The sequence below is a fragment of the Zosterops lateralis genome (assembly GCF_965231275.1).
Source record: "Zosterops lateralis genome assembly, chromosome: 9".
Classification (NCBI taxonomy): Eukaryota; Metazoa; Chordata; class Aves; order Passeriformes; family Zosteropidae; genus Zosterops; species Zosterops lateralis.
This window is the reverse complement of record NC_139769.1, coordinates 9,790,627-9,803,706: the sequence shown is the minus strand read 5'-3', so window position 1 is coordinate 9,803,706 and position 13,080 is coordinate 9,790,627. Positions and strand designations below refer to the sequence as shown.

The 13,080-nt window shown below is 55.8% G+C and overlaps 1 protein-coding gene across 1 annotated transcript; it reads right to left on the bottom strand.

The window, feature by feature from the left end:
• Positions 1-417: 417 nt before the first annotated feature.
• On the bottom strand, positions 418-8,741 carry LOC310912700 (E3 ubiquitin-protein ligase HECTD3-like; the record flags this gene model as incomplete). Its single annotated transcript, XM_083867472.1, has 21 exons — positions 418-601; positions 792-863; positions 968-1,049; positions 1,319-1,393; positions 1,786-1,915; positions 2,172-2,378; positions 2,470-2,559; positions 2,688-2,807; positions 3,058-3,161; positions 3,397-3,461; positions 3,582-3,631; positions 3,723-3,905; positions 4,153-4,234; positions 4,587-4,752; positions 4,990-5,072; positions 6,152-6,265; positions 6,530-6,645; positions 7,020-7,155; positions 7,577-7,669; positions 8,185-8,345; positions 8,424-8,741. The coding sequence occupies 21 exons, from the start codon at positions 8,739-8,741 to the stop codon at positions 517-519; spliced, it is 2,532 nt and encodes an 843-aa protein (XP_083723598.1). The 3' UTR covers positions 418-516.
• Positions 8,742-13,080: the final 4,339 nt, after the last annotated feature.

The window sequence follows — 13,080 nt, the reverse complement described above, 5'->3', positions numbered from 1 at the left end:
GGAATCGATCCTCCTCCCCGGTGGGCTGCGGGCGGCCTTCACCCAGCCAGGACGGCGAGAGGAACACCGAGAGAAGGACCCCACGCTGCCGAGCGCCGAGTCATGGATCCCTGCCCGGCAGCGGGGGGCGCTCGGCGGAACAGCGCCCCCAGGCGGCCGCAGGAAGGACTGCGGGGGGTAATGGGGGGCAGTGGGGGCTCTGTGTGGGGTGCACTGGAGGGCACTGGGGGGGGTCACTTCGCAGCTGTGCTCCCCACACCATGTCCAGAGAAGGGACAGGACTCACAGCGCCCCCCGCCCCCACTCTCCACCCTGCATGACCCAGTGCAGGCAAAGCACCCAGCAGCCAGTGCCACGCTGACCCCTCCAGCTGCAGCACTGGCCACACGCTCCAGTCCCAGTTCTAGAGAAGCACAGACACAAACAAGACCTGGAGCAGGACAACAGGATCTGGCCCTGCAGTTTTATTGAATCCAGTGTCCCTGAGGTTTCCATGGCGTGGGGCACACGGGGGTCTCATTCATCCCAGGAGTTCTTGTCAGTGTCAATGGACATGCAGTTGTACACGGCGTAGCGCAGCAGGTCCTCGCAGACCTTGGCCCTGGCAGGGGGAACACAAGGTCACAGCCATGATGTGACCCATGATGGGCACAGATGGGCACAGAAAACCTCAGGCTTCCCTCCCCACACCTGCCTGGACATTCCCCAGGGGAAGGCTTGGTGAGTCTTGATGGGAACCCCAACACCAGCCCCAAGGAGTGGGGAGTATCCCTATCCCCAGCTCAACTCACGAGGAATAGTTGGGCAGGAAGAAGGTGCAGGAGCAAGTGCAGGCCTGCGGCATCAGGTCCAACGCATCCGAGCTTGGGAGAAAGAAGAGTCAGACCCCAGCACAGCGCAGGGACCTCACATCGTGTGGGGACCCCAGCATGGCACAGGGACCTCAACACAGGCAGGATGGACTCACTTAGACCTTTCTGGGTAGACATTGATCTGAACTGGGAGGCGGCTCCGGCCGGTGACGAACTTGAGGAAACGGCTGAGATCCTCTGAGGGGAAGGACAGAGCTCAGTTCTCAGGGACAGGACTGTCCCAGTCACTGCTGTCACTGCAAGATCTGCCTTGCAGAATCACCCCAGGAGCATGGGGCAAAGCTAAGGGATGCTCTCAGCATCCCAGGAAGGGCCAGGTGGGATGACCCCAGCCAATTCCTAGGGAAGCACCTGGTGACACCCCTGGGGCACAGGGCAGTGGGTACCCCATATCCTGGCCTGTCCTACTGCACATGAAGAGCAAGGAAAGGCTTGGGGTCACTCACCACTGGTGAAGTTGTTGAGTGCCTCCCAGAAATACTGGATACGAGTATCATCAGAGGAGAAGTCATCAAACTTGACTGTGACAAAGAATGTGCAATGGCTTAATTAGAAACTCCCAGCAAAGCAAAGGAAAGGAGGAGACTCTCTGCTCCTCAGTGAGCCCATGAGAGCCCCTGGCTCCCCAGAGTGGGACCAGCAACTTGCGTCATCGTGGGTGGAAAAACAGAGGTCCTAGTTTGCAGAGTGGCCACTCACCTTTGCCCACAGCAACTAAGGACCAAATGGACCACAGTGGGGTCCAGTGGGGTTTGCTGCTAAACCTGAAGCATCCAGGGACCCTCTGACTTATCCTCCCCCAGGCTCTCAGGCACCCCATGACCAGGCTGCATGTGCAGGACAAGCATTATCAAGGGAATCCCCTGCCCTTGTGGAGGGCACGGAGCAGCTCTGGGCTGGCCCTGTGACTTACTGAACTTCCGTAGTTCAGCTACTGTGATCTCTGGGTCCCCACAGATCCTCTTCTCCATCTGCTGCCAGGTGAGCAGGTCCAGCACAGGCTGAGGCACCACACAGAGCAGCCCAGCACGTATGGCTTCAATCTGTGGGGACACAGGACGGGTCCCATGTCAACACAGGAGGTCTAAGCCCTGGGCAGCCACCTAGGGCTTTGGGGACAGCAACCACAGCACCCCAAAAGGGATCCCCAGGGCACATGGACGTCCTGGACATGGGATGCCCAAAGAAACCATCCAGCTGGAGCTGGGGGACACATTTTGGCAACCACCAGTCCCACAGGTATCAGGATGTCTTTCCACAGGAGCAGGGTCCCCTCGCAACCCTGGGAGACATTGTCACCTGCTCCTTGCTCTCCTCCAGCCGAGCCTTTTGCACCAGGCGGATGAACTCCTTGCGGTCCTCGTAGCGCACAGCGATGTTGCTGCCATTGGGGATCAGCTCCACCATACGCTGGTCACTCAGCATTGTTGTGTAGGTTAACTCTTTGCCAAACATGAACTCAAAGTCTTTCTTGTCCACCCTCTCCAGCACCTCCAGCCGCTTCACCTGCAACCCAAATGAGCAAAAGCCACACACTGGAGCCAGAACAGCCATGAGGGAGCACAGCACTACCCTGCCAGCACCCAGCCCTGCTCACCAGCTCTGAGTCCACAGTGGCAAAGTCCTTGCTCCAGCTGATCTCCTCCCCTGCCAGCTGCTTCCACACCAGCGCTGGCAAAGACAGGATCTGCCAAAAGGAGCAGACACAAGCATTCTCCTCCTTCCTCTCCTTCACCCATGGGCACCACCTCTGCCCAAGACATGATGGCCCCTGTCAAGTCCCCTCACTGGCCGGGAAGGCTCTGCTGTGCTCACCAGAAACTCTTTGCTCCTCAGAGCTGCTCCCATCAGCTGCCCGATCCACTCATACTTGGGGAAGTCCTTGCAGGAGGGGTTGGGGATATACATGTCCCTGGTGTCACTGCTGCTGTCGGCCTGTGGGAGAGATGCTTAGGGAACACAGATATTTGACGAGCCCAGCATGGTGTCTCCTGCAGCCTCCCACAGAATCACTCCTCCACCTGCCTCTCCAGCCCTTTACACTCCTCCAGGAGATCTCTACCACCCAGGTACAAGCACAGCTCCCCCAGTCAATAGCCCTGCAAGCATTAAGATAGGGCTAACACCCCAGGCTCTGCTGAACTGACTCCCCTGGCCTGGACAGGCAGACAGTGGGATGCCAAACCTGATTGGAGGTGCGCACAAAGAATGGCAGAGGCACTGGGACATCACCGGAGCTGGGACACAGTTCCTCTGACACATCTGACAGGCTGTCCCGAAAGCCACCACCTGCCAGGGGGCAGAAGATGGTTAGTGCCTGACATACCAGGACCAGACACTGAGCCACAGGATCCAGCCAAGCTGCTCCCCTCTCTGGGCCAGCAGCAGCACTGGTGGGGTAGGGGAGATACAGGGATGATCTCATGTTTGCAGAGCAGGGCTGCTGGTCCCAGAGCAGCTAGTGCAGCATGGACACCCACTGGGTTGCACCCCAACACAGGAGACACCAGAGGAGAGCTCTCACCATTGTCAATGATGCCCTCAGTGATGAAATCACACTCCCACCACTGGGTGTGGGTCAAGGGCCACCTGTGGGGAAGCAACAGGCCCATGCACATCCCTCCTCTGAGCATACCAGTAGCACCTGAAATGCCCTTGCACCCTGCTCTGGGGAAATGACACCCCACAAATATGACACTGAAGGCCTACCTGTAGTCCAGGGGCTGATTGTTCTTTGAAGATCTGAGGCCTTCATACAGCTGGGGAGTAGTAGTGCAGAAAAGGAATGAGATGAGGTCAAAATACTGCTGAAGTGACAGGTACCTGGCACAGGGCATGGTGTTGCCATACCTGGGTGAAGACGGCGTTCCTACAGCTGGGGTCTCGTGCAGGGTTGGCTCGGTGCTCCCGGGCCAGGAGCCGATTGATGTAGAGCTTTGGCAGAGTGTGAGGAGCAGAGCTCTCTGAGGACTGCAGACAGTGGGCAATGAGAGCTTCACTCTGCTTGGACAGCAGCAGGAATGGCTTCATGTTCTAACAGGGGACAAGCACAGATGGTTAGAGGTCTGATCCTGCTACCACCTGCTGTCTCCTGCTCCCCAGGTCAGCCCTGGTGTCGCAGGGGATGCTTCTCCATCCCTCAAGCAATGCCAAACATGCCAGCTCTCAGCCCTGGGCTGGTATGCCTCTACTGGATCAAGGAGGAAACATCCAGAAAACCTGAACTTGTGAGGAGATGCCCTTACTGGCACCATCCTAGGGAAGCCTGGCGCATGCTCACCCTGAGTGCACTGAAGGTGCCGATGCTGTCCTCGGAGAGAGGGATCAGGTAACACAGGACACTTTCCAGGAGTTGGACAAACCTGGAGACAGGACAGAAGCAGTGTGAGTGAGGCTGCAGGAGAGGAGCATTTCACCACAACCCTTGGGCACTGTGCTCCCTGCACATAGGTCCCCTCCAGGCCATGGAGGGACACAGACACGAGGGGAGCACCCACCCAGCACCCTCTGGCCAAACACTTTATTTTTTATTCCCTCAATAAAATGCTGCAAACAAGGACAGCCCAGCCCAAGCCACTGCACTGCAGCTGAATCACTGCAGAGGGTCTCTGTGGGGCCAGTGCTGACCCTAGCCTGGGGCTGCCCTGCAGGTCAGGGCATGATGCTTTTTGGGGCTGAGATCACTGTAGGAATTGTGGCATCCCTGTGCCGTACCTCTGAATGAGCACAGCTCGCCGGTACAGCACGTCAGGGTTCACCCCTTCCAGGAGAGAGTAGCGAACCAGCCGGGCTGGCTGGAACATGTCGGAGTTCAGAATCAGGTCCCACTCCCAGAAGGACATGATCTTAATCCCCTGCAGACGGACATTGTACCCCTGGTCTGCCAAGAAAGAACAGTGATGCTGCGTGTGCTGCGGCCAGCACGGCTTGGATGCTGCAACCAGGGGTGAGGTGCCACCAGCACCTGCAGCATCTCATATGAAGCTCATTCCTCAACCTTCCTGCCAGTGGATCCCAAAAAGGAGGCAGTGTGGCAGGAAGAGCCACAATCCCAGGACTATCTGCAGGTTTAGGGCCAGGCTGGGCTGGCAGCCACAGTCTGGGTGCACAGGCTCACCCCGGCACTCCAGGAAGCGAATCTCCAGCACCGGCATGTGGGTTTTCATGTCGCGGAGGATGCAGACACTCTGGTAGCTGTTCCTGCACACAGCACAGAGGGAGATGACAGAGCCATGAGGCACAGACAACGGTGACGTGGCCAGTGAGGCACAGGCCACTCTGGCTCCCCAGCCAAGGATGTGCTTCTACCCATGCAAAAGCCCCCCACACCTCACCAGGGCTGTGGCAGGAGGTGCCCAAGCAGAGAGAAGAGGCCGTCAGAAGCACAGAGACGTTCTGGAGAAGGTGGAAGCCGCATCCAAAAAGCCAGAAAAGAGCACAAATTCAAAGCAGTACAGAAAGACAAGATAGCTGAGAGCATGTCACTGCTCTTGGGGGGTCCCAGCATATCTCACAAGGGCAGAATCATCATTCAAGCAGAGTTGGTCATGCAAGAGTGGTGTGTTTTTGAAAGAAATGGATTTGTGTAAATGAGCAATTTACTAAGTGTATTTTCAACACCTTTTTCAAGGTCCCATCAAAGTTCTGTGAGCCCGGGGGGGAAAACCACTGCAAGTATGCAGATACAGTGAGGAGCTGATTCCTGCCACTGCAAAGGACACCTCTGCAGGCTCGTGTGCTTCTTCAGAGACAGATTTCACTGCTCAGCCAGGAAACATCTAATAGTCCCGTTTTGGGGGAAGGTGAAGGAGACCTTTGTGATCCTGTGTAAACCCCTGGCTGCCTTGAGAAGGGTGCTCAGGGCCAGGGTGGAGATGGAGAGGTGAAGCACCCCATGAGTTCTTGGCTACAGCATGGCAGAGATGCTCAGGAAGGTGGCAGCACTAGTGTGTGTTCCCAGAAGAGAGGAGAAAAAGGCAGAAAGACCACTAAAGCCACCAGGCAGAAGGAAGCATGCTGCAGACCAGCAGCTGCAGCATGGGTGAGGAGCAGGAGAAGAGATTAAGGCACTTGACTGGCACATGGAAGCAAGGGACCACCGCACTTGTGGGAGCAGATGAAGCCTGCACCCAGGGAGTTCCAGCCCTTGGAGAGACACTGTCACTGGCAAGTCACTCAGAACCAACCCCAGCCCCATCCTTAACATCTGCTCAGGATGTAGAGACAGCTCAGGAGTTTGGCACAAACTGGGCACAGGCTGCTCCTCACTCATTACTCACTCATTAATTAGGACTGTTCTCAGGTGATGCAGCCTGCTTAGTGTTCCCCCATACACAGCCACTCTCCTGGGTACATAGGAATTGGACTGCCCATCCAGCATCAGCCACAGTCTCCTGGGGGTGAGAAGAACAAGGAACAGCATTGTCCTCCCCTCATGAGCTGTGTGGGCCCAAAGATGCCCCCAGAGTTGTCCCAGCCCTGGGGCAAAGCTGTGTCTTCCTGGGGTGCCTTTGGCAGCAGCTGTTCCTCACCTTAACCCCACACCCCCAGCTGCAGCTGGGGTACATCTGGGTTAATGAGGAAGATGGTGCTTTGCCCTGCACCCTGCCCTTCCCTGGCCCAGCTGTTGGCATGGAAGGGACACCCCGAGGTCTCACTTGACAATGGCGCCTTTCTTCATGTTGAGGCGCACCCAGTGCTGCCCTGGGGGCCCGCTGCTCTCCCAGCAGGTGTACGTCAGGTTGTCCGTCAGACGGGCTGCACCACAATCCTCCTGCAAGAGTGTAGCGAGCAGAGAAGGGAGATGAGCATCCTTGGACACGCCACGGCCTCCTCTTAGATGGGTTTTGTGGGATCAAAGGAGGCCAGGAATATGCCAGCCCCTTGGTTTGCTAGGCTGTGACTGGATGGTGGCACCCTGACATAGCAAACTGGGCATGGCTGTGGACCCCTAGTGCCCCAGAGACACAACGGGGTTTGGCTCCCAACACCCAACTCCCAAAAGCTTTGCTAGAGCAGCAAAACCCCCCCACCATCCCCTGCCCCTCACAGAGGAGACAGCCACAGCTGGCCCCTCCTCCCCACATCTGTGGTGATGCTCACATGTCTTATGCTGATTTTAGGCTGCAGAGGAGCCCCACTACGCACCAGCTGTGAGGAGACCTCGATGCTGTTGATGTGTTCTTTGGTGCAGTCCACGCTCTGCAGCTTCTTCTCGCTGTGATCGTACAGGAAGCGCCCCAGCTCCATGTCGTGCTCATATGTCCAGCCTGGGGGCACAGACCTGCAGGGAGTCTCTGTGTTAACAGGATGAGGAGACCAGGCTGCACCCCAAACCTGCCCACCAGCAGTGTGCAGAAGGCCCAGTTGAGACTGGCTGCAGTGTCCCATGGCCACCAAATCAGCATGGCCAGGCCACTGTCCCTGCAGCAGACAGATGGCACAGCTGCATCTCATCATCAGCATATCAGGTATTTATGGCCACTCCAGCCCAGTGGGAATAGCACACAGTCACTCCAATGGCCTATGGAGCAAAGGCCATCTTTGCTTGAGCAGTGTCGAGGTACCAATGCAAAAGGCATCTCATGGCACCCATCTTCCCCCCTCCAGACCCTGACGCCAGTCCTGGCCCTGCAGGCACATCCAGGCCCTGGCCAGGAGCCCCTCAGGATGCTGCAGTCCTGCTTTAGGAGATGCATTCATACCTAAACTTCTGCACCGCAGCCTCGTCCTGCTCTACGAGCCTGGGCATCTCTCCAAGGCGCATGGAATACGTCAAGTCCACCACTTGTTCCCAGCTGGGGCGGCAGGGGAGTCACACAATGGAAAAGATGTGTCAGTGCTCAGTGTGTCCATTACTGCCTTAGCCTGAAGTGTAGTAGCAATGGTGGGGCACTGGGGTGACATCCAGGAACAGCTGTGAGAAGGATGAGTGTCCCTGCACCCGGTACAGGCTGGGACAGAGCAGGGGAATCCCACTCTGCACATGACCTTCCGTCATGAAAATAAAATTTGAGCTCTCTGACCACTGCACTACCTCAGCCCAAATCCAAATGACTCAGAACGCCCTTGGCATCATCTTTATTCTGTGCAGGCGCTGCCACAAGCAAACAGGATGAGTCTACGAGGGAGCACTCACCGGTGCTCGGCGGGGATGTGCCCTACCTGCGCTGGAGGGAGTGAGTGGGCTGTGCTGGGAGCCCCAAGAGATTTGGGATGGTTGGGATGCATGTCCTCTGTGGGGACCGGCCACACGCCTCTCCAGCGCCCAGAGCCCAGTTCCTGCGGGGGGCGCAGCGGGCCGGGGCCATACCTGACAGCAGGTCTGTAATCAACGCCCAGCGTTTGGTGCTGACACTGGATTCTCTGCACGGAGTCTACGGGGATTAATTTATCTCCTCCCTCTCCGAACCTCTGCGCCAGCACCCAGCCCTCCGCCAGGCCACGGGTGCTCGTGAACTCCTCCAGCTGTTCCTGCGGGCACATCCCGTCCTGTCACCGCCGCCGGGACCCGGCCCGCCCGGGTGTTTCCCGGTGCCGGTGCCCCGTTACCTTGCTGAGCTTGACCCAGAGCCCGGCGCCGTTGCAGTACTCCTCGCCGGTGGCGCGCAGGCAGCCGCCCTTCCGCACCTCGATGGTGGCCCGCGCCGCCCGCTTGCCGCCCCGCGCCGGCCCCGGGCTGTCCCACACGCTCAGCAGGCTGCGGGCGGCGGCGGCCGACGGGTCCTTGCAGATCTTGTACTGCACCTCCCGCGGCACGTAGCAGAGCGCGGCGGGCAGCGCCTGGGCGCGGCGGAAACACTCGCTGCACTGCAGCAGGAACCGCAGCCGGCCCAGCGCCTGGTGCGGAGCCTCCCCGCCCGCCCTCATCGCGCTCCGGGCACCGGCTCCGCGCCGCTGCGCTGCGCCCCGGGCTGTCCCGACTGTGCTCCGGCCGTGCCCGCCCCGGAGTGCCCGCCCGGGGCCGCCCCGCCTCGGGCAGCCCTCGCTTCCCGGCTGCCGCCGCCTCGCCGGGCAGGCGCCGCTCCGCCCGTGCCCCGGGCACGCCCCAGCGCTTCTTCATCGCTCTCGGAGAGCCAGCGCTCCGCTCTCCAGCTCCGGGCCCCCTGTGCCAAGATGTGACTCTGTTACGCCCACTTCAGTATCCGGCAGGAGCTGAGCCGGGTCACGGGCATCCCCTTGCCCTTTGGCTTAGGACTCTGCTGCCTCCCGGCCTCCAACATCTCTGTCATTGCTTGCATTCCTACAAGCAGAGGGATTCCTGTGGCATCAGGGCACCAGCACGTATAAGAAAAAGAGGTGAGTGGGAATTCTGGTATGGGAGAGACAGCTTCTGGCTGTTATATCCCTGCCCTGGGCAGGACTGCAGGTGGAGATGCTCCAAGCACTTGCTGGGGAGGACAGTCTTCCCTGCCCAGAACAGCTTTATCCCAGGAGGCAGAGGCATCCTGGCAGTAGGACTGAGGCCATGACACTCAGCAGCACCCAACCCCACCCCGAACAGCAGGGTGTTACCCCATATCGTGTCTGCTTGTTGCATACCACAGCAAGGCGGTGGCAGAGAGCAACTCAGCTCCACCCCATGCTACCTTAATTTCTTCAGGTTGGGCACAAAGGGCTGAGTTGAGGTATCATGAAACAAGCAGGCTGGCAGAGCTCAAAGGTCCCCACACCCCTCTGGTGCTGCTCTCCTGGCAGGTCAGAGTCCAGCTCCATCCCTGCCTGGAAAGGCACAGTGCAGAGAGATCCAACAGCTGTTCATCCCTGCAGTGTTATCTATTGAACAAGAGTGACTGTGCCTCACTGCTGCACAGTCTTGGACATGCTGCACATGGCCTGCCTTGCCATGAACCACAGTGCAGAAGAAATGCAGACTTGGGCCTTGCTCTTACCTACAGTAACCACAGCCAGGAAGGTCCTGGGCCCTCCCTCTGCAGCCACATTACCCTGTAACACTGGTTTGCAGAGCTGCTGCAAAGGGTTAAGCCCGTTACTAGTCTGAGTCACCTCTGTGACACACTACTTTGTGTGCAAGACAGGGCAGGGCCCATGTCTGCTTCACCTCCAGCTGCCTCTCATGACACCAGTCTTCACTGCTGTTTAGAATCATAGAAGCATTTAGGCTGGAAAAGACAGATTCTGAGTTCATAGAGTCCAACTGTTCACCCAGCACTGCCATGTTTTATCACTAAACCATGTCCCCAAGTGTCATATCCACTATGTAACACAACAGAAGGACACAGGAGCCCCAGCCAGACCAGAGAAATCATCAGGAAAGCGAGGAGCAGTTAGATAATTCATTTTATTTTAGGACCTACATGAGGTAGGGACAGACAAAACCTCTCAAACTACTAAGAGTTTGTCATACTCCAGGGGATTAGTGGAATAATGAGAACAGCTAGAGTACATGTGCGTTATTAATCACCTGAAACTATTCTATCACAATCCAACAAGTTGAAGGCAGGAGAGAGCAAGTGGTTACATGGAGCCATGACATCAGTCCCTCCCCCAGCTCTCCTCTACACACCCTGTAGAGCTGCAGCTCTGACACACAGATGCTCCTCAGCAGCACAGACACCCGTACCGTCCTTAGGATGGCATTGGCTTGAAAATTGATCACCACTGATTTGAGATTGGCGAGGACACACAGCTGCCGGTTCCTGATGCTCAGGGGAACTCTTGCCCCAGGCCACATGCAGCAAGATTCCAGGACAGGGACACTTAATTTGTGCCTTGTCAGACATGATAGGAGACAGTTCCTACCCACAGCTTTAGAGATCAGAGAAGAAACGTGACCTAGCACAGACAGAACACCTATTTTGGGCCGCTGAGATTGGCCAGAGTTGAGCTAGGCTGATCTTTTCCACAATTTGCTGGGCAGAAATTCAGTTTGTGATTGGCTTTAAAACACTGCAGATGAGAGGACCACACAGAGGACATTGAGGCCAACTCCCCCTCCCCAGCTTACCTTTGCACAGCAAACTGAACAGCACAAGCACTGGATTATCTTGGCACCATTCCACAGCAGCCATGTTTTTCCAGACCCTCTGACCATGCATCAAACAATCTCACTGCTGCAATGGACTCCTCCTCCTACTAGGTCTTTCACAGGTCTCTCCACCCCAGTACACCACCACAGCAGCAACTGCTGCAATTCTCCAACATGTATATGGGGGTAACACAAAAGAGTAAACCAGTGGTTTAAATGGTAAAAAAAAATGTTTTTCTCAGTATGCTTGTAGGAGTTAAGTCCAGATCATCCTGGGTGATCCCCTTCCTGCTAGGGCCATGGTCCTGTTACTGTTACAAGTACCTTTTAAACAGAAATCCCTGCCACCAGCAACATCCTTTGGCAAGAGTTCCAACAAGCCCTTGAGCAGCACTCAGTGGCAGGAAATAAGAGGTCAGATGCTAAAAGACCTTGCTGGAAGGAAGAGTACAGAAATGCAGGAAATGTAGAAAAAACTAGTTGATGACTCCATAGTCATCAAGTGCTTCAGGTTAGTGAGGGCATAGATCTAAATCTGGCAGATGAAACTGGAAGGTTGATCACAGTGCCCAGGGTTGTACAAGAAGTCTTGAGCCTCTCCAAAGATAGAGGTGCACAATGCTTTTAGGGAAGGATCCCACCACTTCAACCAGGTTCTGGTCTCAGCATCACCTTGCACAGCAGCTCTCTCCTCATCATGGAAGGCTGGGGCTTTGCACATGGATAATGAGGGAATAGAGCTGTCTAAACACATCTCAGTGAGAAACCTGAAGTGTTCTGGGTATACATCTGCAATTACCTCAGTTACCCTTCTTCAGCTGCAGTTGCTTCCAAGAGCAGGGAGCCAGAGGTGCTTGCTCCCCCACAACTGATCACCTCAAGCAGCCCTAGTTACCTCCTAACCTACCCATTCCCACAGGTGACATCAGCTCACCCCCCACCAAAGACTACTGCCATCTTATCCACCCCACCCTGAACTACTTAGCAACCAACCACTGCCCAGCAATAAAGAGTCTATTTTATTGCTGCTTCTACTTCTGCTCAGTAAATGCTGATCTCTGGTAGAGGCAAGAGGACAAGGTTGGAAAAAAGCAGTATCAATTCCATCCCAATGTCAGTCCCTTTTCAGATGGCTCATTTCAAATCCCAGCTCGCTGCTGCAGGCTTCTCCCTCAACACTCCTGACTGACAGCAAGCTAGCAGATCAAAGTCCTTTCACCAGCTTACTCATGCCAATTTAAGACACCCTAGGAAGTGACTCAGCCACCAGCATGGAAAAGTATTGCATTGGCTCTGCTCCTGATCCCATCCACACTGTTGGTTGATATCAGCCACAGAGATCAATTCTGAGACAACTCTGGGATTTACAGAAGACCTCCTCCAGCAGATAGCACTTCATACCCACCCAGCTGAGCATGGAAGGCCCTGCTGCAGGGAAGGGCTGCCATAGACAGCTTCCCCATTCACCCTATGCTCTCTCCATTCACCACGCAGGAAATGGCAGCACATGCTCCTTCCTGGCCCTACATCCCTTTTAGCAACAACCCTCCTCTGCAGATCTAGGAATACATGTTTCAAAAGAAACTTGAGACAGGAAGGACTTTGTTTACAACTGGAAGTGATTTCTGTAAGATATACTCCTTCAACAGAGGAGAAAAAGGCATAAAACATTAAGACAGGATAAATCTTAACTCATAGCATCAGCCCCGCTCCAGTGCAGCCCGCATGACTGTGTGACTCACAGTAATGGAGGTCCAACAGACCATATAGGTTGGAGCTGGGGGGTATAAATGTAGACTAACATCTAGCAGCTCCCAGTGACAGGCAATTACTAGCCCTGCCTAGAGCTGGGAAGATCCACAAATATTTCCAAGAAGTTGTAAAGGTTTCATTGCCTACTCCTCACTCACAGGCATGTGTCCATCTGCTCTAGGAGCTCCAACTCTTGGTATCCTTCTACACTGCTCTAGGACAAACACTTTTCCTATTGACCTGATACTGCCATGTCCTTTCCCATGGACAAGAGCCAGGGAACAGAGCCTGGCACTGCCATCCCTGCTACTGCTTTAACCTCTGCAGTCTGGCAGATCTCCTGACAACAGATCTCCAAGAGAACTAGCATAGATTAGTTTAATACTGGCATTCAAGGGTAAAATGAGGCTCAAAGAGCCTGGGAGAACAGTTGCCAGGCCACCGGCATGCTGGATGCAGAACTAAAAG